Here is a 24,771-nt window from a genome sequence, read left to right on the forward strand (position 1 = left end):
GGCTCCTTTTTCCATCTGGCTAAAATGTTAACGTCTATGTTCACCGGTTGACTGCAGCGTTGGTGTTCCTACAACCTCAGCTGCTTGTTGGCTGCTGGGGTCATGCACCCTGCTAGTATTTTCCGTACCCTCTCTTTCACCTGCTTCATGCCAGGCTCAGAGTGAATTTACCAACGCTGTCCACGCCCACCCTTCCACGGTGTGCAAAAGGAGCAGAAAATTTTCTTTTCCAGCTCCGGGGCAGTGAAAATTTCCCACCACCAAGACGCACAAGTTGCCTGCACTTAGAGACAATGTATTTATTTAGTGGGTAAGAATGTCTTTTGACTAGAAAAAGAATCAACAATCATCTGCAGGGCTTTAAATAGCAAACATCTGTTCTCCCCAGAGTACTCCCAACACTGAAGCCCCTGATTAAGTTGTTTTCTGAGAACCGATTCCGAAAGACACAATGAGGCAGTTTAAGGATGAGCGTAAACGGTCTTCAAAGTGAGGAAAAATGGTCATGCTCGGGTAAGGCTGGTTTAATCCGGATCTACCAGTTCCTGTCACACACGCGGGTCATAGTTCTTTCCTAAACTTGCAACGTGTCCAAAGTTTCATTAAATATTGCAAGCAAAGAACGATATAAGCAAGTAGCACAGACAGAGGAAGAGTTGGGGAGTCAGTCTGTCGAGGCAACGCCACCCGCGATGCTATCAAAGGGCTTGTGCTTGAGCAAGCCAGACATGGGAATGTTGGGAGCGGTGAGGTGAAATAGTGAAGTGACGTGCCTGTGTGAGTGGACACAGACTCAGACACCCATCACGGGATGGGTGTGAATGGGCCGGGAAGACAGCTCAGCAGTTAGAGCCCTTGCCAGGCAAGTCACAAGACGCCAATTCAGGTTCGCAGAATCCACATAGTGGCCTGTGGTCATGGTGGCCCACCTGTAATTCTAGTCTTCTAGTCTCAGAGGGCAGAGAGAGAGAGAGAGAGACAGAGACAGAGACAGAGACAGACACAGAGACAGACACAGAGAGAGAGACAGAGAGACAGAGACAGAGAGAGACACAGAGAGAGAGAGACAGAGACAGAGACAGAGAGAGACATACAGAGAGAGAGAGAGAGAGAGAGAGAGAGAGAGAGAGAGAGAGAGGCAGGGACCTCTGCTCAATGCAAGCTGCCAGCAAGACTGTATGTACCGATGAGCTCTGGGTTAGATCGAGCGATCCTGCCTCAATGAATAAGATGGGAGAGCAATGTAGGATGATTCCAGAAATTAACCCAGGCTTCCACAGGCACAGATACCCGGTAAAAAATGTGTGCATGCCCCCCCACACACGCACAGGCATGCACCCCACACACACAGTCTCTGGCTGATCTTATTCCTCACAGAGCTTGAGACCTAATCACGCCCTCTCCCGGAAGACACCTGGTTGCATCACATGCCAACACAGCTACAGCAGAGGCCTTGACTTCTGCAAGAGCAAAACCTATCTTTCCATATGAAGTGAAAGAGGTCCTCACCTGCCTCCTGCTCCTCACAGACCTCACTGTTGTTGAAGTTTTTACGATCTCTTTCTTGTCAGGGCTAACCCCACCCATAAGCACACCCTCCCCCACACACCACCAGGAATGTATCCCGGCTTTTCGTGTCTCTCCCCTGCTATCCCCACTATCACCGCTTTATCCAGGTGACCTCGTCCTTCACTCGGGTGGCTCCGAGGGCTTCCGCTCATCTTTGCCGCCCCTGGCTTTATCTTTCTAAAGCTGTCCTCCACTTAGCATCCAGAATGGGGTTGAAAGGCAGGCTTCAGATGACCTCGTGCTTTCTCCGGCACCTTGGTGGTTTTCCAGGGCGCTAAGATAAGAGGTGTAGCATGCGGCAAGCACTGTCCTGCCTGCCGCTGAGGCACTCCCCATCCATGCCATCTGCCGAGTTCTCTCCCCTCCAGAGAGAGCTTTTTCTCCCCCATCGGCCACAGCTCCAGGTTCCCCACTCCCGTCCTAGGCACCACGGCATCACCTGCTTCCCCCCCCCGTGCTTGCATTAGACATCGCCTGCTCTGTGTTTTCTCTCTTCCAGAACAAGCAACTTTCATACATTAGCTGTTTCTGTGTCACTGGGACCGAGACACCTGGCAGGACAGACTCAGGGAAGAAAGACCTACTTTGCCTCATGGCTCCAGAGGGCGCGGAGGGGAGGGCGCAGCAGAACGGCTCGGGTCAGAGCAGCAGGGACTTGTGGTAAGGCCTCTCACATCGCGGTCGAGGAACTAGGTCGTGACCGGACACTGGGATGGAGCCTTTTCATGCTGGCTCCTAGCAGCTGTCTCTGCTCATGCCCCACCCCCACCTTCTTCCAATGGTGGAATGGCATTTAAGCCATAACTTACCCTGCTAGCGGCCACCCCACTGCCTGCAGCGTGTGGGAGGACCCATACACATAACATATGCTCAATAAATATCTACTGAGTGATAATCTAGGAAAACTAGTCTTTGGGACCAAAAGCTACACAAGACCCGCTTTGAAAAGGGGGTCCCTTTCCTCACTGTGCCCCAGAGTCTCTTCTCTCACTGAGCTGCAGACTTTTGTAAGCTGCCTGTCGCTTCCAGCGTGTGTCAGTTCCTCACGGGTGAGGGCCACTCACGCGTGTTACCGCCACCGGATGTGATTCTTAACCTAGGACACACTCTACGCACCGCGAGGATTAAAGAAGTGAGGGTGAGTGAGGGGGAAGATGCCAAACATGGAACGCACGGATAAAGACAAAGCCCCCAAAGAGGCTGTGAGTGACCACCGACAGCTCTCTCACATCTCAGACAAAACTGTCACCCTGCGCCAGTGAAGCCCGTTTAGACCACAGGGCTTTAAAGTCCTTACTGAATGCTTGAATGCTACCCAGATAGCACTCCATCGTAGGAGCCTTTGGTATGACCCGAGATTCCAGATGCCTAAGTAGGAAGCGAGCACCGGGGTCTCCGAGTGCCCGAGTGACCAGGCACACAGTCGAGACTGTGTTCTTTGAGAACCTTTTGATGAGGTGTCCAGCGGCTGGGACATGCAACATTGTATCAGCCAAGTGTGCTGGTTGAGGGCAGGTCAGATTTACAGATCCTGGTGCAAAAGCTTCAGTTTATTTAGTCTTTCTCACTCTTTTCACGTCAAGATAAAAATTGTTAATGTGTGAGTGAACATGTGTTTGACTTGAGCCTAGAAAAGTGAAGCCCAGGTCGCTACAGTTGACCCACCGCAATGAGTGACATCTCAGGGTGTGGAGATGAGGGGTGATTTGAGTTTCATTTTGCTCCAGGAAAGAAAACCTCTCTTGAAAGGAGATGCAGATTAATAAAACCTGGACATTCTGGAGACCCAGGAATACGGACAGTAATTCCCAAAGGAAGATATACAAATATCCAGCCATGTGTGCAAACAGCTAAAAGCACAACGTCCTTTCACACCCCTCAGATGACTGCTTCCTAAGAGACAAAGGGCGGCAAGTGTTGAGGAGGACGGGTAGGAAAAGGAGTCTTCTGTTGATAAAAATGTAAATTGATGCAGACGTTACGGAAGACTGGGTGGGAATGGCCCGGGAATTAAAAACAGGATGGGCATGTCATCCACAAATCCCAGTTCTGAGTATCCACCCACATTTGAAATCAATCCATCGGGGGGGCGCCTGCGCTGCCATGTTCACTGTGGCAATATTTACCAAGGCCAAGCTATGCAGTGTAAGTGATGGCTAATAGATGAATGGGCAGACAAATGGAATGTGATGTGTGCACACGGAGGGATATTAATCAGCCTTGCAAAGATTCAGATATTTGCTACGGCATGAGCAAATCAGAGAATATCATTCTAGGCGATATGAACCCAGCACACACAGACACACATTGCATCTTCCTGTTAGCCACCAGACTAACAGGAGCAGAAAGCAGAGATAGTGGGAACTGAGGCTAGGCCTGTCGGTGAAGATGGGAACAATGGTCAAAGGGTATACATTTCAGACAGAAGCAATGTGTGAGCTTGTTCAGACCTATGGCAGAATGATGCCAATAGCAATATTGCTAAGGGCAAATTTCAAATCATGTCGTTGCTACAAAAATGTTAAACAGTTACACTGATGGACATGTTAACTAGCTTAACTTAGTTACTCTTCATTGTATTCATAATTCACAACATCTCTTTGTAGCCTATAGATGAATGCAATTATGAATGCCAACTCATAATTAACTTTAAGAAGAATCTTGGCATTTTTAAAAGCAGCCTCAGAATAACCCCATTCTTTATGAACAGAGTGTCTGCCCCCCAGGGGTTCTCTCTAACCAAAAGTATATCTAGAGAAGTGCAAACCACCACGACAAACAGTATGGAACAGCTAGTCCTCCTCACAACTATGGACTGAACAGACCTGTGTCCTCTTCCAAGGGAAATTCCTACTTAACACAGGGTGTACAAGACGAGACAGCCTATATTTACAGAAGGGTAGAAATCACTAAGAACCGGTCTACACTGTGCCCAAGTCTGTGGACTACAAACAGCATGCCTGCAGGACCAAATATGGGGACAGTGAGCTGGATCGCGGTCAGGAGGGCTGAATCATGCGTGGGACAGCGAGGACAATGACTTCATGTCATGGCTTCCCTAAAGCTTGGGAATGCGGGAAGTAGCCTTGTTAGACCATGATGAACACCGATGATCTCAGCACCCAGGAGGTTAAGGCAGGATGATTGTTGTGCTTCTGAAACTAGCTTGGCTGTAGAGATTATTTGGCAAATTCTAGGCCAGCCTGAACTATAGTGTGAGACGTTGCCTCAAAAGAGAGAAACCCACATAGATGAAGTTTTCTGACCCCATATTGGGCACCGCGTGTAGATGGAAGTTTCTGTCCTGCCTGGTCCCTCAGCTTTTTAGTCCCAAATAAATACACAGAGGCTTAGATTAACTGTAAACTGTTTGGCCACTGGCTTGGGCTTCTTATTGGCTAGCCCTCTCTTAATCATTAACCCATTTCCATTAATCCATGTATCTCCATGTGGTCTTGGCTTACTGGTGATGCCCGGGTCTCTTGCTTCCTTGATAGCTGCATGGCGTCTCACTGGAGACTCACTCTCTGTATTCCTCTTCCCAGAATTCCCCTAGTCTGGTTGGCCCACCTATACTTCCTGACTGGCTACATCCCGCCTGTCTATTGGCCGAAACAGCTTTATTCACTAACCAATGAGAGAAACATATATTCACAGAGCACAGAAAGACAACCCCCCACCCCCATCAATCCCACAAACATTAAACTCACTTAGAAAGAGTGAAAATGGCACCCAGCATTGCCTTCCGAGCTAAACTGAGAACTTGATACAGGATTGAACACATGGGGCTTGCAGACACTGTAAGCCAACCGGTGTAGCAAACTGAACGTGGGTGACCTTAAAACCCTATCTGTTAGGTATCTAAGCACATACTGGACTTTCTAATAGGAGCAAAGGGGATGCATGGGGCCCCGCTGCTCTGCCACCCAGACGCTGTCTAGGCTACATTGTCCCATGGGCACATGATTCAGATGAGGATCCTACTGACCAGAGGCTTCAAGAGCGAAGTTTAGACATTCTGTCACTCCCCTGCTCTGTCCTACACGCCTCAAGCTGCCTTTGGATCATTGGTTCCTAGGGTTGTTTCCCTACTGAAGGGCAGCATGAACAACAGGTCTGCTCAGCCGCGGAGTCTGTGGGCGTAAATGACGGCATCTGCACTCAATCTTATACACCAGTCTCTCTGTCAGCTCGTTAGTGGCAATCACCATTCCTAAGTGACAGCATTACAGGGTACTGACACAATTAACCTCAGACACCGGGTATGGGCACATGCGTGGCTTGGCTCAGCAGTAACTTCATTCAAGAGTTAGAGGAGCAGGAGGTGGAAAGGAAGGAGGGAGAGAGGGAGGGAAGGGAGGAGGTGGGGGAGAGAGTAAGAAGGGAAGGAGAGAGAGGGGAGTACATTTGGATTTGTGCCCATCAAGAGCGTAAGGAGATTTAAATGTCACCCCAAGGCTGTGGGGACGCACCGGTGAAATGTGGATGAGGAAAACGACACCATCAAAACTCCCACTCACTCACCCCTGGCGAGCAGACCTTAGGGAAGCCGGCGGACTAACTGGGGAGCCAGCTGAGGAAACATGAGTCATGTGAGGCACATTGTTACACATGCGCAGGCTCCAGGGGTGACATCACAGGAGATGGGGGACTGTCACTTAGATGAGATAACTTCTTGATTTTCAGTGGACTTCAATGACCTTCCGTAGATTTCCCTGTGCTTAGGAGGCTTATTTAGCTAAGAGAGGTACACACCGTTCCACAGAGCTTCAAATATGCATTTAGATTTCTTCCTGCCCATCTGGTAGGAACCCAGACATGACCAGGCCTCCCCAAGTCAGCACATCAATGTCCAAGCACATGAGTGTCTCTGCCCTTCCCGTTGCCCCCAGCTTCCCCGCCTCTGGGAGCACAAACCAGTGTATCTACTTCTCAAACACTGCTACACCCGCCACTCCTCCACTAGGGCCAGACCCAGGCATCTGTGTATCGATCATAGCTCTCCTCTCTTCCGGGGTCACCGCCTTAGCCAAGCTCTAACAATTTCTGAGGGGGGTCATGGAAGCTGCTCTCTGAATGGCTCAATTGTCTTTCCTAGCCCTCCATCATTCTGAGTCCAGGATGACAGTTCATTCCATGGTTCGACAAATGGATGCTGTATGTCGGGGACTATCCCGGGGAACAAATCAGTCAGGGTCCTCGTTTCTCACAGGGTGATGGTGTAGACAGCACAGTAATGGTGTAATCAGAAAATAAGGTTGTCAGAGGCGGTAAATATGATGAAGTGGATACAGCTAGTGTGGGTGGAAGGTGGGTTTGTCATAAGCGGCTGGGGCAAACTGCTCTTGGGTTTAAAGCCTGAAGATACGGAATGACCCGTGCTGTCTGGGAGGAAAGCATCTTAGCAGAAGGTAACAAGGTGAAACCACCGAGCAGGAGCGCGGACATGGGATGGTTCTACGGAAATGGGAGGGGGAGAAGGGAGGGAAGGGGAGAGTGGGAGGAAGATGGGAAGGGTTAGGGCGAGCCCTGTGGCTCACACACATGGAGAACAACCAAGGGGCAGAGAAGAGATCCCTCGAGAGACCGAGGCTGCCTGGGAGTGTGATGTCGGGGAGTCCAGGGCAAGAGGGTTCTCTGGGGCAGACAGAGGCCACCGCACCTGCTGCTGCAAGTCTGTGTGACAGAAGGCATCGCACACCAAGCTCAGCAAGGCAGACGTCGCCAGGGACAGGCTCAAGATGAGTCTGAGGAAGTGTGAGCAAGGAACGGAGAAACCGTAAAGACTCGAAGAAGTTTGTGTAACTGTGCAGCTCCCTGGAATCAAAGTAATCTGGTGTTTGCTGTGTGTGTGTGTGTGTGTGTGTGCACATGTGTGTGTATGCGTGAGTGTGTGCTTGTGTGTGCACATGTGTGTGAGTGTACATGAGTGTTCGTGCATTTGAGTATGTGTGTACATGTGTGTGCACATGTGTATGTGTGTGTGTGTATGAGTGTGTGCACATGTGTGCTAGTGTATGTGTGTATATGCGTGTCTGTGCATTTGAGTGTGTGTACATGTGTGCACATATGTGTATGTGTGAGTGTGTGTATGTGTGTATTTGTGTGAGTGCATGTGTGAGTATATGAGTGTGTGCACACATGTGTGTGAGTGTATGTGTGTATATGTCTGTGCATTTGAGTGTGTGTGAGGGTATATGTGTGTGCATGTGTGTGTGAGTGTGTGTGCATGTGTGTGTGCATGTGTGTGTATGAGTGTGTGTGTATATGTGTGTGTATGAGTGTGTGTGTGTGTGTGTTTGTGTGTGTGTAGGCCAGAGGTTAGCACTGCATACATTCCTCAATGCTCTCTCCTCCTTGTTTCTTGAGGCAGTTCGATCGCTACATGTGAAACTTACCAGCGCAGCGAGACTGACTGTCCCTCAAGCCCCAGGGCTCCCCATCTGTGTCTGCACTGAGTGCTGGGATTGAATGGTGAAATGACATGCCAGCTGTGCAGCCTGGACCCTACTGCCCCGTAAGGGTTTTACTGGCTGAGCCAGTTCCCGTGCCTGGTGCCTGTCAATTAAATTCAGTCCCTGTCCTCTCGGATACAAACATTTTCACCATGTGTTTTCTGGCACCTCTACATTCTTTGCTGATGGGGAAGTCCTGTGTATATGTCAATAAAGCACTGTTGGCCAATAGGGAAGCAAGATAGGTGGGATTAGGAGTCCAAGAGGACTCTGGGTAGGAGAAACAAAGGGTGTCAAGATGTAACCACCATAGGGGTAAGGAGCCCAGACCCTTTTTTCTGATAAGAGAAATACTTAGATTGGCAGTTATGGGGTAAATACTTAAGTCAGAGCTAGCCAGTAAGAAACAAGCAAGGCCAACAGCTTCATAATTAATACAGTGTCTTGTGTGTTATTTGGGGACTGCAACTTCGCAGAGCCCAGGAGACTGGTGGGGAAAAAACCAAAGCGGCTGGCAAGGAAAAGGCTTCTCTCTACACTTTGCCTTCTTACATTCTCCCTCTTCTGCCCCTCCACAAGCAGCTGCAAAACAGCCTCTCCCTTCACACACCTCACTCTTTCTGGGTCTCTGACGTTTCTTAGATTACATACAAACTCCTACACGTCTTTCCCCATCCTTCAGGAATCCCCACCTCAAGTTCCGGTTCTCCTGGCCACATGATCCCTGTCTCCTAAGGGGTCATCACCGCAACCCACTCCCCTCCAGGTGATGCTCACCCCACCACATTGCCTCCAGAACGCAAACACCCAGCAGGATAAACACCAACACACAGGCCTCAGGTCACGTCTAGGAGGCTTGTGATGATGAAGTTTAGCCGCCAACCTATTTGGATTTAGATCGTTACGGGAACAAATCTCTGGGCCTGTCTGCGAGGGATTACACACATTGCGCTGACTGCGGCAAGGACTCTGGCTCACACACCACGGCACTGCCTTGGCGGCTGTAGCTCTAATGGAAAAGGAGAAACCCAGGTGAGCTCAGGTGTTCATCGCTCTGCTTCCTAACTGGAGGCCAGGCTCCTGTCACCCGGGCATCCTTCCAGAAGAGACTATAAACGGACATCACCCTCCCTCCCTTGGTTTCTCTCAATGGACCTTTAGTCTCAGCAGTAACACACGTAACCGATGCACCTGTGCTCCCAGAAGCAGCCAGGTAACTGCCATGGGAGCTCTAAAGTGAAAACCTCGTTGACAGTTTGATGGGGGAAGTCCTTCTATGTATAGGTTGTCTCTTATTGGTTGATTAAATAAAGCACTGTTGGCCAATAGGGAAGCAGGATAGGTGGGACTAGGAGTTGAGGAGGATTCTGGGAAGGAGAGGCACAGTCAGTCACGATGTAGGACATGGAAAAAATAAGAGGTCTGGACCCTTTTCTCCGGTAAGAGAAGATCACGTGGAAATACTCAGATTAGCAGTTATGGGTTAACAATTAAGTCAGAGCGCTAGCCTATAAGAAACCACGGAAAATGGCCAACAGTTCCATAATTAATATTGTGTCTCATGTATCATTTAGGAGACTGAGACAGCAGCAGGGGGCCCAGGAGGCTAGCGGGAAGAGTACTTGTTACAATAGTTGACCTTGACTGTCAAGTGGATCTGGAATCAACTAAGAAACAGACCTTTGGAGGTATCTGTAGGGCTTTCTTAGAAGGGCTGAGCTGAGGGTGGGAGACGCTGTCTCTGAGTCGGTGGCACTTTCCAACAGGAGGCCTGGGTAGAGAAAAGTTTGGGGAAGGGACAAGCGCCTGCCTACGTTCACTCCTTGTCACATGAGTGCATGCAGCCTCCTGCCTCTGTTAGTGCTGCTGCCTCCATCTGCCATCATACTCCAGCTTTTTCTGCCTTCCAAGGTGGACGGCACACCCGACTGCCCAGGAACCTTCTAGCCCGTTGGTGTTGGACTGGGACGGCTGAGACGCACAGCTTTGACGGCTGATCAGCTACTGGGTTCTCCGTCTCTCTCCGTCATGCATACAGCCACTGTTAAAACCACCCCGCCACACACGGAAGCCAAACTAGATCCCACTTTAAAATGCATACGCATCCTACTGATGAAGCAAAACATGGAAAACAGAAAGTGACGATGTAACTGAACAAGAGGGCCATGTTCCAGCCACAGCAGGCAGGAACAGGTTCTGGCTTTGGAGTCAAGAATAAAAGAAAAGGGTTATAGAATTTGCCTCCGTGCCCAAGGAAAGCCTCTGAGGCCAGCCATGTGCCAGGGGTGTCCCTGAATGGAAGGCCTAGAGAGGCCGTTGCATGAAGCTGTGAAGTTGAAGCCTGGAGTGCCTTGGAGACCCCAAGATGTTGGAGATGCCAGAGCTGTGGGTTTCCTGCCAAGCAGAGCTGCTAACAGGGAATGGAACCATCCTAAGAGAAAGAAGTGTGTTGCAGTCAACAAGGTCAACAGGCGTTGGAGATCTGAAAAGCGTTTTGACTTCAGACAAGGAGATGCAGAGTTTGGAGTTTATCCAGCTGTTTTTCCGACTTGCACTGGTCCAACATTTCCTCATTATACTCTATGCTTTGGAACAGTATTGCATATCCTATGTCACTATATGTTGGATGTGCCTTTAGATTCTGATTTTACAGGGGATTATAGTTAAAGAGATTGCAAGAGTCTCAGAAGAGAGTTTGATAGACTGTGGAGACTTAAGAAGTTGAAGTAAAAATGCATTTTGCATTATGAAACTGTTACAAACTTATGGGGCCCAGGAATGTGGTGACTTTAATGTAACTGGCCCCCAGGATCTCATAGAGAATGGCACTATTAGGAGATGTGACCTTGTTGGAGTAGGTGTGGTCTTGTTGTAAGAAGTGTGTCACTATGGAGACTGGTTTTAAGGTCTCATATATGTGTAATACATTATCCAGTTTGCAGCAGACTTCCTGTTGCAAGATTGGAGGGCACTTGTCCAACACCATGACTGCTGCACACCCCATGTCACACATGATGACAACGAACTAAGCCTCTGAAGACGTAAGCCAAGCAAATGAAATGTTGCCATGGTCATGGTGTCTCTTTACAGCAATAGAAACCCAAACAAAGGCATTGAGTAACCAGCCCTTCAGGACAACTACTCATTTTACCTCCTCCATCTCCTGCACATGGTGACTTTGCAAAGGACCTGTTGAGAGGCATGTTATAGATGCATGCATGCCTTTATTTAAACTATGCTTCAAATCAAAATGGTCTGTGACGTGTTGTCTGGCACTTTCTCACAATAATCAGGGTTTGTTTTATCAGGAAACGGTGGCCTTTTCCTACCGTAACCTTTTCCTTATACAGAGATGAACTCTGCCTCTTGGTTTTTGAGACCCTTTTGCTTGGACAAGAAGCGCACCCATCATTAAAGTAAAATGCAAGCCGGATGTGTCTATGAACTATAGGGACAGCGCTATGATGAGGTTAATTTGAGAAGTTCTCTTAGTAACAGAACCTAGAATTTCTCAGAATTTTGTAAGTGTCAGTGTGCTCATCTCCTAGATGTGAGTCGAGTCAATGTCCTCATCTCCTAGACTTGACTTAGGTCAATGTCCTCATCTCCTAGACCTGACTTAGGTCAGTGTGCTCATCTCCTAGACTTGACTTAAGTCAATGTCCTCATCTCCTAGATGTGAGTCGAGTCAGTGTCCTCATCTCCTAGACCTGACTTAGGTCAGTGTGCTCATCTAGACCTGACTTAGGTCAGTGTGCTCATCTAGACCTGACTTAGGTCAGTGTGCTCATCTAGACCTGACTTAGGTCAGTGCTCATCTAGACCTGACTTAGGTCAGTGCTCATCTAGACCTGACTTAGGTCAGTGCTCATCTAGACCTGACTTAGGTCAGTGCTCATCTAGACCTGACTTAGGTCAGTGCTCATCTAGACCTGACTTAGGTCAGTGCTCATCTAGACCTGACTTAGGTCAGTGCTCATCTAGACCTGACTTAGGTCAGTGCTCATCTAGACCTGACTTAGGTCAGTGCTCATCTAGACCTGACTTAGGTCAGTGCTCATCTAGACCTGACTTAGGTCAGTGCTCATCTAGACCTGACTTAGGTCAGTGCTCATCTAGACCTGACTTAGGTCAGTGCTCATCTAGACCTGACTTAGGTCAGTGCTCATCTAGACCTGATCTAGGTCTTTGTCTGTCTTGTCTGGCACAGGCAATGCAGCAATGAAGTGATTCATTTTCATCTTCCTCTCCACACATAAGCTGTACCCAGACCCCCCAAAAAACACACAGGGATCTAATGAAATGACTTTAAAACACCCGTACACAATTGAATTATTAAAACAGTAGGGAAAAAGTCCTGAATAGAAACCACCGTTGCTGGTGTTTGGGATTTTTGATTACTTGTTCTTGGTGGTATTTGTGATTCAATGGAGGGACTCACACGTGCCAGGCAAATGCTTACCGCTGAGCTGAATTCCCCAAGCCTCCTTTCACTTTTCATTTAGAGATTAGGTCACTCTAAGTCACTGAGGCTGACCTTGAACATGTGATCTTCATACCTCATCCTTCTGTGTAGCTTGGGAATATAGGCTTGAACCCCCAGGCATCATAACGCAAATGCTCACATAGTTGCTGGCAGCTAAGTGTATTAGTGGACTTTGTACACATCAGTTCAAAAACAAACAAGCAACAACAATGGCCACCAGGCTCTACTTGTGCAGTAACAGAAAGCAGACTTTCAGCTGTGAATCACAACCAGAATCCCTGGTGTGTTGTTTTATGACAGGGCTTTTACTTCCTAGTTTGCTCTGTGCATTACTTTCCACCATGCATATTCTCTCTCTCTCTCTCTCTCTCTCTCTCTCTCTCTCTCTCTCTCTCTCTCTCTCTCATGCATGCCGCACACACACATAAACACACATTCACACACGCGCACACACACATATACATGCATGCACACACATACACACATGCACACACACGTACACACATACACACATTCACAACACACACATATACACACATACACCCACATACATACACATACACACGCACACACACATATACACACATGCACACACATACACACACATACACACATTCACAACACACACATATACACAAATACACGCACATACATACACATGTACACACACACACACACACACACACACGCACGCACGCACAAAAGCCTAGCATTATCAGCTCAACACTAACTGATCTTTTCTGACTGATGACTATAGAAGACAACTTATGTGGCCTGTAGACCAACTTTTTTCAAATGGAACAGGGTTAAAAAAATATATACATTTGACCAAATCAGCTCCCAGACACTCTGTTCTTAGCAGACAAGAGCAAACAAAGTGCCGGTGACCGGGCAGGCAATGCCGTGCTTGTGAGCTGAGAGGAGTGCCCAGCAGGCAGACAGAAGGGGCGGTGGAGGCTGCCTGGAGCACTGGGGAGACCTGTACCACATCAGCTTGCTGTCGCTGAGCCGCTCTGCTGGGAGAGACAACGGGCAAAGGGGGGCTCTTGCTTTGCTTGCCTTCTTGCTGGCTTGTTTGAAGCTGTACTAGGCAAGTGCTTCACCTGTGAGGACTGTAACTCCCTAATCACTTCCTCTGTAAGGGTCAGGTAAAGTCTGCTGCCTTCAGAGTGCCTCCTGAGACTCCCAGAAGCTTGCCCCTGTGCAGGACTCCCTCCATCCCTCCCTCCTTCCTCCCTCTCTCTCTCCTTTCCTCTCTCCCCCTCCCTCCCTCCCTCCTTCCCTCCCTTCCTTACAGGAAAGATAGTGAGGTAAATCCACAGAAAGACTGCCCCTCTGAAGCCCTTGTGGTGTCTGCAGCATCCCCGGCAGGCCCGTCGCTCCAGATTATAACATGTGTATTCAGTGATTATCATGGGTATTAGTTGTGTGTGTGTGTGTGTGTGTGAGAGAGAGAGAGAGAGAGAGAGAGAGAGAGAGAGGACAGCCTGTATGATCATTTCTCTCCTCCCTGCATTCCTATTTCTATTTGCCCAGCCCTGGGGATGGAACTCACGTCTTTAGGCTCTGTGGCAAGTGACCCCTACGCACCGAGCCACCTCTGGGGGGGGTCGCTACTCATATGCCTAATAACAACGGGGATATTTCTAAGAAAGGTGTCGTTAAGCTCTTTTGGCACTGTGAGAATGTTCTTGGTACAGTTACGTGAGCCTAGACGGCATACACTGCTATAGGTGTGGGCATAAACACACGTAGGCCGTGGCACATGCGAATGCGCGACCTCGCCTGCTGTTTCTTAGCCACAGCCCTGCACAGCGTGCTCCGGTGTGGGGAATACTGTGGGGCGCTGTGACCCAGCGTGACTCACCAGGGCGACGTGCTAAAGCTGGGGACATTGTGGCCTCTCTGTGGTGCCACAGGCGGGGACACTGCATTGATACACAGCTGCTGGACACACAATCCATTGTGGTCTGATGTGGCCACCGCCACACACTTTGTTCACCACCGGCCAGCATGTCCTTACTCGGTCGGTGAGGCTGGGGTGATCGCGATTCATCTCCACGACACCACCCAGGCCTACCTCCGCTGCCTTCTCGATGGCTAGAAGAGGCCACACTTCAAATCCACATTTCCTCTGTGTGAATGTGACAGTTGGCTCGCGGTAATTATTATCCCCAAGCTAGCTCAGAGATATTTAGTGGTCCCTTGGGGCCAGCAGGCTACATTCAGTCTTCGCCGACTAGTTCCCAGGAGACGTAAAGGCCGTGCTGGGCATGGCTGTCTGTGCCTGGGCAGCAGAGCGTACTCGAGGTGTTCCCACAGAGAGTGGCACAGGTTCCAGACCCATCCTAAGAGTGGACCTGCCCGTGAGGACCCTGAACAAAAGGCCTGACATTTTTGCCCAATTAGAATAAGCTGCTTAAAGCTGGGGGACCGGAGGGAGGAAGGGGGGCTGGCGCCCGTCCCGATGACTAACAAGTACAAACGAGTGTGCCGGTCATTATTTCACACCGTGGATTATTATGACAAGCCACTGCCAAAAAATCAACGTCAGAGCCAAGCAGAGACAGCTTCGGCACATAACCTCCCCTGTAGCTGTAGCCCCGCCCCCCGAGGCCCCGCCTCTGGTTAGCTGTAACCCTGAGAACAGAGGAGAGGATAAACAATAAGAGGGTTGGATTATTGGCTGAGATTGAAATGTCACGCAGCGTCGGGGGAGGGGAGCACCGGCAAAGACGTGGCTATTCCCCTGGAGCACGCTCATGATCCCATAAAGACCCATAACGCCCTGGAGAATGGCGGCCTCTGAGAAGCATCCTGTTTCTGGAAGCTAGTGGCACAAATGCCTGGCATGGATGAGGTTGGCATGGCAACTCTGCATTGGCCACCGTGAGTCACGGAGTTCACAGACACAACAGAGAGACACCTGAGTGAGTCTGCGTTACCACAGGGTGGGTAAAGCAGCAAAAACCATTTCTCGGGGTTTTTCTTCTGGTGAACACAAACTCCCGGTCAGTCTCATAACTAAAGGCAGATCATTTGCTGAATGAACGGTGTTCATGATTCCAGGGGAGACTGGCGCACTGTACTTCCCTAGGTAAACAAGGTTACGTTCAGGCAGTGGTGAGGTGTTTGTTCCTGACAAGGGACAAAAATCTCCGTGAGCTACAAAGTGATGTACCCGAAATCAACTTCCGTTGTTTGCTTAAAAACATGCATTCACTAGAAAAGACCTGCTTACCTGTCCGAAGTGGGTCCCTGGAAATCTGGGTCATAGGTCCTTGGATCACCTGCATTGAAAACAAAGATCTTTTAAGTACATAAGCCAACGGGAAGGCAAATGAAGGCACATAAAATGTTATCAAAGAAAGAGCTTGTTCTCGGCTGGCCTACTGCTCCGTGCAATGCTAAGTTCTTTAGTCCAATGAAACGACGGGCGTGATCCGGTCACACCTGCCAAGCTCTTTTGTCCTCTCTCCAACTATAAGCAAGACCACCAGGGCCAGATTCCCCATAAGCTGTAAAAATGACCTCCGTCAGAGATGTGTCTGGGAGAGCCATACTGGGGATCTCCAAGGCCACGTGGCCAATCTAACATCTGAGGGTCAGTGATGTGTCTACATCCAAATTCAAGATGCGACTTACCCACCTCTTCTTTGTTTCTAATAACCCGTCATTTGGGTTTTACTCCAGGGGTCTAATTGCCAGTCCTCATTGAGCTCTGTCCTACCCACTGCAGATTGTAGGTTTCTTTAAAGGTCTATTAACAGACACTGTTGCACCATGGTGCTGACACAACACTCCTGTCTCTGCCTGTATGAAATCCCTGTGGAATGGCCTTGTTCTATAAAACCGTCCCTGGCCAAACCCCAACCACCAGGACTATTGCCTGCAAGTGTTCCAACCTCTTCCTCTGGATATCTGGGCATATCACAAAAAAACTGGTCCTGAACCAAAGACAAGATCTTAAAAGGAGAAGAAGACTTCCGAGTGTCAGCAACTTGTCCTCGCTTTCACACAGTGGAAACCCCTCCAGAGAACCTGGAGGCCTCCAAGGCAGCTACTCTCAGGACGGAGCAGCAAAGGGGCAGACCTAGGGAACAGGCAGCCTGTAAATAAAACACCCTCCATACACAGAAGGACCTGAGCGGGTCCTGGAGGGGCGTAAGGCAGGGTCAGGCTCCATCTCAAAGAGCAGAGTCTGCATACCGATGCATTCAGCAAGGCCATATCTACTCACACTTGAACAAGGAGTTAATGGAATACTTAGTCTCCTGTGACGCTAGGGTCTGGATGTTTGCACTCCTCATGCTCTGCTGGTAACCCTTAAAGTGCCAGTACCAAAGAGTGGGTCAGGAAGCCAGCAGTCCCATTTTCCTCTGGTCCCTGTTGTTGACAATTAAAGCCTTCAAGGCTGGGGGAGGGGTTAGTGAGCCCTGTTGAGATGGGATTAAGCACCAAGGCAGTCATAGGATTGAACAGTAGCAATGGCCCGAGGCCACAGATGCAAAGCAAGACTCAGCCTTTGCAAAGCTGGCAAGTTTTGCAAAGCTCTCTCTTCTGGCAAGTTAGGAGACCGCATTCTCTATGTTGCCACCCTCCACTAGGGGAAGACACAGCCAAAATAAATAAATAGATAAATAGATAAAAGCACCATCTTGCAATCAGAGAGCCACCTCCCCCAGACACCGAACCTGCCAGTGCCTCGATTTTAGATTTTGAGGTCTCTAAACGTGTGAAACAAACTCTGTGGTAAGAAACTACCAAACCTAAGGTGTTCACCAGAGCAGAAACCTACCCCAAGGTGTGGTGACAACCTTAGGTGTTACAAGGGCTCCACATTTCATCAAGAGGCAAAGCACGCTCACGTGTGTGTGTGTGTGTGTGTGTGTGTGTGTGTGTGTGTGTAAGATGAAATAAAAGGAGATACATTTTGAAAGGAGAATCCTGCCATATTTACCGCAACTCGGTGACTGCCTGTGGTGTGCTTTGTGTGGACAGAGGCCTACAGGGGGAGAACAGGTGAATGACTCACGCTCCGTCTTCAACACAGTCAGGAGAAAAGTGCAATATATCATAGACAAGCTATGATTTTTAGGGACATGCATGCAAGGACAGTGTTGTGGATCCTGGGAAAGTAAATGCCATAGTCAGTGGGAGTATCTGTAGGGAAGGCTTACAGAGTCGCCACATTTGTAAACGCATAGGCAAAGACAAAAACTTGTAGTGATGGATGGAGTCACCGAGGTAGAGATGAAGAGCATTTTTGCAGGAGTGATCGACAAGCGTGGTTGCTAGAGTGATGCCCAGCAGGATGGAGGGCCACAGGATGAAGGATCACAGGATGGACCACAGGATGGAGGATCACAGGATGGAGGATCACAGGATGGAGGACCACAGGATGGAGGATCACAGGATGGAGGATCACAGGATGGAGGATCACAGGATGGAGGACCACAGGATGGAGGACCACAGGATGGAGGATCACAGGAAGGAGGATCACAGGATGGAGGACCACAGGATGGAGGGCCACAGGATGGAGCTGAATAGACAGTGCAGAACCAGAATGGATACAGACAAAATAAAATAGGATTGGAATTTATTTCATACATTATAGACCAGAGGGAATCAGAGAAGGATGTCAACAAAGTAATGAGACAACAGAAATCATGCTAAAAGTTGAAAGGACAATACTCAACTTCATATGGGAAAACAAAGTACTCAGACAATCCTAAATGATAAAAGAACTGTTGGAGGTATCACCATCCCTGGTTTATCAGCATAAAAAAACAGAAACGTTGATCAATGGAATTAAATCAAAGACCCAGACACCTATGCATACCTGAATTTTTATAAAATGTTAGAAATACACAACAGAAAAAAAGGACAGCAACTTCAACAAATGGTGCTGGTCTCACTGGATGCCAGCATGTAGAAGAACGTAAATAGATCCAGATCTATCGCCCTGCACAAAACTCAAGTGCAAGTGGATCCAAGACCTCAACATTAAACTAGACACACTGAACCTGATACAAGAGAAAGTAGGAAATAGCCTTGAACACGTAGGTACAGGAGACAACTTCCTAAACAGAACACTGGTAGCTCAGGCATTAAGAATGACAGTCAGTAAATGGAGCCGGATGAAACTGAAAAGTTTCTATAAGACAAAGGAAAAAATGGCAGCCTATAGAATGGGAAATGGTTTTTGCCAGCTCCACATCTGCTAGAGGACTAACATCCAAAATATAAAAAGGAAACTCAAGAAACTAGACATCAATAAACCAAAAAAAAATCCATTTAAAAACTGGGGTACAAAGCTAAACAGAGAATTCTCAACAGAGGAATCTCAAATAGCTGAGAAACACTGAGGAAAAAATGTTCAACATCCTTAGCCATCAGGGAAATGCAAATTAAAACAGCTTTGCGATCCCATCTTAACCCCTGTCAGAATGATTAAGATCAATTAACACAAGTGACCGCTCATGGTGGAGAGGATGTGGAGCAAGGGGAGCACTCCTCCACTGCTGGTGGGAGTGCTGACTCATACAGTGACTTTGAAAATCAGTACAGCAGTTCCTCAGAAAGATGGAAATCAGTCTACCTCAAAACCTGGCTTACTACTCTTGGGCATATCCCCAAAGGACGCCCTGTCCTACCACAAGGACATTATTCAGGTATGTTCATAGTTGCTGTATTCATAAGAGCCAGAAACTGGAAACAACCTAGATGCCCCTCAACCAAAGAGTGGATAAGGAAAATGTGATTTATTTATACAATGGAGGGTTACTCAGATGTTAGGGGAAAAATGGCATCAAGAAATTCAAAGGCAAATGGATGGTACTAGAAAAAAAAGATTGTGATGAATAAGGTAACCTGGACCCAGAAAGACAAACATGGTGTGCACTTACTTGTAAGTGGATATTAGCTATTAAGTAAGGGATAACCATGCTACAATCCACAGACCCAGAGACGCCAGCTAACAAGGGCTATGTGCTGGGGAGGGGGTGATGCATGGATTTCCCTGGGAAGGGGAAATAGATTGTTGTAGGTGAACTGCGGATGGGTGGGGATGGGAACACGGGGGATCAGGTGGGAGGGGGAAGGGCAGAGTGTAGGGAGAGATGAGAGCAATAGGAGGGTGTATAGCATCGGCTAACTTCATTAGGAGGGCGTCTAGGGGGAAATGTATAAATCTAGCACAGTGGAAACTTCCGAGAACCTATGAGGGTGACTCCGGCAAGAACTCCTAGTAATGGAGGACACGGGGCCTGAACCAGACAAGACTCCCAGTGGAGGGACTGAGACACCAACCCAGGCTCAAAACCTTCGACTCGGTCCTGTCCTGCTTGCAAGACGAGCTGGGGCAATGGTGAAACCAATGACTGCTCTAACGAGACCCAAGCCAAGAGAGGGAGCCCAGGCCTGACAGTGTCTGGGTGGCTAGAAACTAGAAGCTGGATGGCTCAGAGACCTAGGGTAGAACTAAACATGACTGACAAAATAAATCAATGAAATGATTCCTGATGATGCTCTGCTAGACTCAGAGACTGTGCCTAGCCCAGTCAGTCAACGTCAGAGAGATTTTTCTCCAGCAGCCGATGGGAGCAGATACAAAGGCCCACACAGCCAGCCGCGAGGCAGAACTTGGGGGACCCTGTGGAAGAAGGGGAGGAAGGACTACAGGAGGCAGAGGGGTTAAGGGACACCTGGAGAACATGGCCCGTAGAAGCAACCGAGCAGGGCTCATAGGCGCTCAGAGAGACTAAGCGCCAATCACAGAGACCGCACGGGTCTGCAGCAGGTCCTCTGCACACTTGCTGTGATATTTAACTTAGGGCGTTCGTGGGACTCCTAACCATGGGAGAAGGTGTGTCTCTGACTTTTTTCCACGCTTTTGGGATCCATTTCCTCTGACTGGGTCGCCTCTCCCAGTCTTGATGTGAGGGTTTGTGCCTAGTCTTACCCATCTCGTTATGCTGTGTCCAGCCGACATGGCTGGGAAGCTGCCTCCTTTCTGAAAGAAAATAGAGGAGCAGCGGATCTGGGGCAGAGGGTGGGGGGGGGGCGCTGGGGAGGGTGGGGGAAGGGAGGCTGTGGTCAGGATGTTCTGTGTGAGCGAATTCCACAAAAATAAAGATGAGCATTCTAGGACACACAGCTCAGAGGCAGAGCACCTGCCTGGCATGCACAAGGCTTTGTGACCCATCCTTAGCCACCTCAGAAAAGCAATCACGTGGTGACGTGCATCAGGTCATTGAGGGACACAATTCAGGGGGACGAACCAGGAACCTCCTGCAGCAGCAGAGGTGAGGTGACGTGAGTCACTCCCGAGTTGTGATAGGGAAGAAAGAAGGTGACATTCAATTTCACAAAGCGCAGGGATGCAGCTTAGGGCTTACTCTTGGGGCTGTGCTCGTCCCGAGCAGATCATGCCGCGTTTGAAGTCTTTGTTTCCGTATTTTCAATACTATCATCTGTTCCATACCTTAGTATGAGGGTTAAATAACGCGGGTCAAGTGGTTAGAACAGTTCCCAACGCGTAGTGAGCCCCGCGAATGCTTATCAAAGGTGCCATAATTGCATGTAAAAGACAACGATAGCCTAGTGAATATTATTGTTTGGAAGGTTAAAAAAAGACATGTAGCACAGATGGCCCCAGAGCAAGTGATTTCCAGATTCACTGGGATCTAGTTTCATTTCTGATGCTAGATTATAAATATCTTGACCGAAAAAAAAAGCATCCTAGGGACAAAAGTGGTTTATTTTTAGCTCACAATCTAAAATTGCAAACCATGATTCTGTGGGATTGAAGGCAAGGACCTCCAAACAGCTCATCCACAGTTGCGAGCAGAGAGGAATGAGGGCACACGTTCTCACTGGCTTTTTCTGCTCAGCTCACGTTCTCTTTACTTACACAGCGTTTTGATAACCTGCCTAGGGACTGACGCTACCCACAGTGGGTTCAGTAGTCTCACATCCATTAACTGAGACAGTCCCCAAACACATGCCCGCAGGCTCAACCACAGCCAGGCAATCCTTCACGGGACCCTCTTCCCAGGTGATTTAGGCTGTATCATGTTGACAATTGAAGCTAAGCATCACAGTCTAGAACCTATAATGCTTTACCTCTCTGGTCTCTTCCTAGGTTTAAAGGAGGCTGAAGAGTTGATGCTGTTAACCTAGGAGCATTAGCAAGCAGAGTCACTTACAAAGTGGGTCTCGGACAGGGAATACAAATTTCGTTTTGGTTCCCTCGAGGGTGAAGTGGAACATGGATGAATGTTCAACGTTAAAAACTGGAGTCCATGGGGGAGCACTCCAGAAAAGGAGTCAGGAAGAACGTAAATACTGTTTTCAGGGACATGACAGGGACATTGCGCTCAGAAGTCACCAACAGCCGTGGTTGCCTGTCGAAAACCTGTACAAGATCAAGCCAGTTATTCCATCAGGGATAGGAGAAGGGTTTACAAGGCTCTACCCCAGGCTAAGGAGCTCTTGACAGCTGATGGCTGCTGGGGGGGGGGGGACAACTGTTTTTCTTTGAGGGTGTGGCCATTGGTAGGCTGTTCATGCTCCAGCAGATGAACCCACTACTATGTATGATGTGTAGGCAGCACTCGTGGGATTCAGTGGGATGTACATGTGTCCATGCGTGCATGTGGGCATGCGTGTGTGTATGTGTGTGTGTGCATGCGTGTGTGTGTGTGTGTGTGTGCATGTGTGCATGTATGTTGAGGGATATGTAGCAGAAGTCTAGGAAGTGTTAGAGGGGTGGGAGGGGTATTATGACCACAATAACCTCATATACACGGGCAAATATTTTAAAGAGTAGATTTTAAAACTGTTTCAGTTCCCGCGCTATAAAGATTGAATGTTCAAATAGCAGTTCAAAAATCTAAGTAATGTTTTACCTACTGCAGGTTGAAATTATGACTCTCAAAGTTTATACTACATTAAGTAAACTGTACTATTACATTTTTTTAAAGAAAACAAAAACTGGAACCGTGAAAGAGAACCGGGTCCTGAGAAAACTGGAAGTCATAAAAGTTGTGTCAAGAAGAGAGAGAGGGAGACTCTAAAGAGATCTTTCAGGTGGGTAGCACTGTTACTATGGCAATAATATCTTCTCATCCTCCTTTATCTGGAAACGGAGCTCCTGTGTCCCAGTGCACAGGAAGGGGTCTCTGGCCCGGCTTCTTCCTTCCACCTGTTCCCAGGATGTGGCAGCTGGGCGTGGTTTAAACACGGGGATGAACTGAGCTGGTCACATCCCCTATCCCAGAAGTGTAACATTAGAAGACATGGGGTGAGTAGAAACCTTGAAGACAAGAGATTTAGAGGAAGCTGGCTTTTGAAGCCAGCAAGAGGACTCCGTGAGTGAAGATGGTTGATGGCAGCTAAGCCTGATGGCGTGAGTTTGGCGGCAAGGAATCACGTGTTGGACGGAGAAAACCACCTCCTCGCAGTTGTTCTCTGGGGTCTAAAAGCACAACATGGCCTATGCCTCCCCACCACCACATAGAAATAAAGGTGAAAATAAACAAGTACGTAAGCGCATTACTTTCCAAGGGAGACAAATCTGTCTTTTGGACAGAGAGAACTGAAGGAGATGAAGACAGAACCAAAGAGCTGAAAGACTGGCCATCTCTGAACTACACAGTCTGCTCCCTCCTGAGGACTAAGCTGAATTTCACCAGCTACAAGGCAGGGTTTGCATGCAAGCACTTGTGTGTGCATATGTACATGTGTGAATGCATGCCTGTGTGCGTGTGTGTGTGTGTGTGTGTGTGTGTGTGTGTGTGTGTGTGTATCTCTGTGTGTGATGCTGAGGCCCAAGGCAAGTGGTCTACCACTGAGTGTTAAAATCATACCTCCTTTTCTTGCTTATAACTAGCACAAATTGGAGAAGCAACATTCAAGAAACATCAAAGAATTTCAAGGAAGAGTAATGACCTTAAATTCTCATTAAAAAAAATAAGTCTTTGTGTCTTAGTTAAGGTTTCTACTGCTGTAAAGAGACACCACGAACAAGGCAACTTCCACAAAAGAAAACACTTCCTTGGGGCTAACTTACACTTCAGAGGTTTGGCCCATCATCATCATGGTGGGTGACATGTAGACAGACATGGTGCTGGAGAAGGAACGGAGGGTTCCACTTCTTGACCCACAGCCTACAGAAAGTGAGCGGAGTCCCTCTGAGCATAGCTTGAACAAAGGAGACCTCAAAGTCCCCCCACCACCACCACAGTGACACACCTCCTCCAACAAGACGACACCTATTCCAACAAAGTCACATCTCCTAGTAGCACCACTCCCTTTGGGGGGAGGGGAGGTCATTTTCTTTCAAACCACCACAGTGTTCATTTTCTATCATGGCCTCTAAGTGCTTTATACTCCAGTCTCCCATTCCATAGTGTCCCAGATAGAACACAGTGTGAAACTGCATTCCCTCGAGCTGTACCACCAGCAGCCCTTTCCTGTTTACTGCTTCCAATGGCTCTGTGAAGTATCACTCTGTCATCATGCCACTTTATAGGTGGGAACACTGAGGCACAGAATGGCAAGCTGATCTGTTCTACCTCATTTGCTCAGGTATCAACAGTAAAAGAAGATGGGAAGGTAGACCAGTTAGCTGTGAACCACTGGAATCTTCCGTAGATGGGCGGAGGTGAAAGGTCGGCTTGAAAGAAGCTACATGCCAGTGTTGATCCGGCAATTGCCTGCTTCTTGCATTAAAGGTGGCTGAAACTGGTTTTAAAGTATGTGGGTTCCCTTTCGGCCTGTTGTGTGTGGTAGGTACCCTGTCAAGTGGGACACAGGCTGAAAGGTCATTCGTTGTCAAGTCTGCATAAGAAGCCAATTTCTTCCGATTGTTAAGTCCCAGCTGCCTCATATTTGAGCTCAAAATACTCTGTGGTCTCCGTCAAAGGGTAAGATTTAGCTGATCCCATACAGCCCTGGCAACTGGCACACAAAGTCTTCATCCCAAGCTGCATGCTAGCAGAATTCGTATTGTAATGCAAATGTTTTTTATTTTCTGATCACATCTCGGGAATAAACGGTCACAGAGAGCAGATGAATAGCCTCAGAGCTCCGCTGTCAGGCAGCTTAGCTGGGTGAATTCAATCCACATTCCCTACTTAAAGTGAAATTTAAAAAACAACCACTAAAACTAGTTCAAATTTCGTAAGCTTTCGATTCTTTGATTGTATAATTATTACGGCAATAGAATTACTAACACTTTCTATTTTAAAAAGCAAA

At 48.3% G+C, this 24,771-nt stretch overlaps 1 protein-coding gene and 1 long non-coding RNA gene across 7 annotated transcripts in view; one reads left to right on the forward strand and one right to left on the reverse strand.

Moving 5' to 3' along the window:
* The window catches only part of Slc44a5 (solute carrier family 44 member 5), a 288,547-nt gene that overhangs the window by 81,424 nt on the left and 182,352 nt on the right, over positions 1–24,771 (reverse strand). For all 6 annotated transcript variants that reach the window (XM_040751569.1, XM_040751567.1, XM_040751568.1 and 3 more), the window contains one exon: positions 15,752–15,800. In XM_040751569.1, coding sequence (XP_040607503.1) covers positions 15,752–15,800 — 49 coding nt within the window. The remainder of the gene's footprint in view (positions 1–15,751; positions 15,801–24,771) is intronic.
* LOC121142275 lies at positions 15,193–24,331 on the forward strand. The gene is made up of 3 exons (XR_005879253.1): positions 15,193–15,461; positions 22,497–22,602; positions 24,103–24,331. It is a non-coding gene; the product is annotated as an uncharacterized LOC121142275 (long non-coding RNA).

This window comes from Mesocricetus auratus, unplaced genomic scaffold (assembly GCF_017639785.1).
Source record: "Mesocricetus auratus isolate SY011 unplaced genomic scaffold, BCM_Maur_2.0 Super-Scaffold_100009, whole genome shotgun sequence".
NCBI classification, from domain to species: Eukaryota; Metazoa; Chordata; class Mammalia; order Rodentia; family Cricetidae; genus Mesocricetus; species Mesocricetus auratus.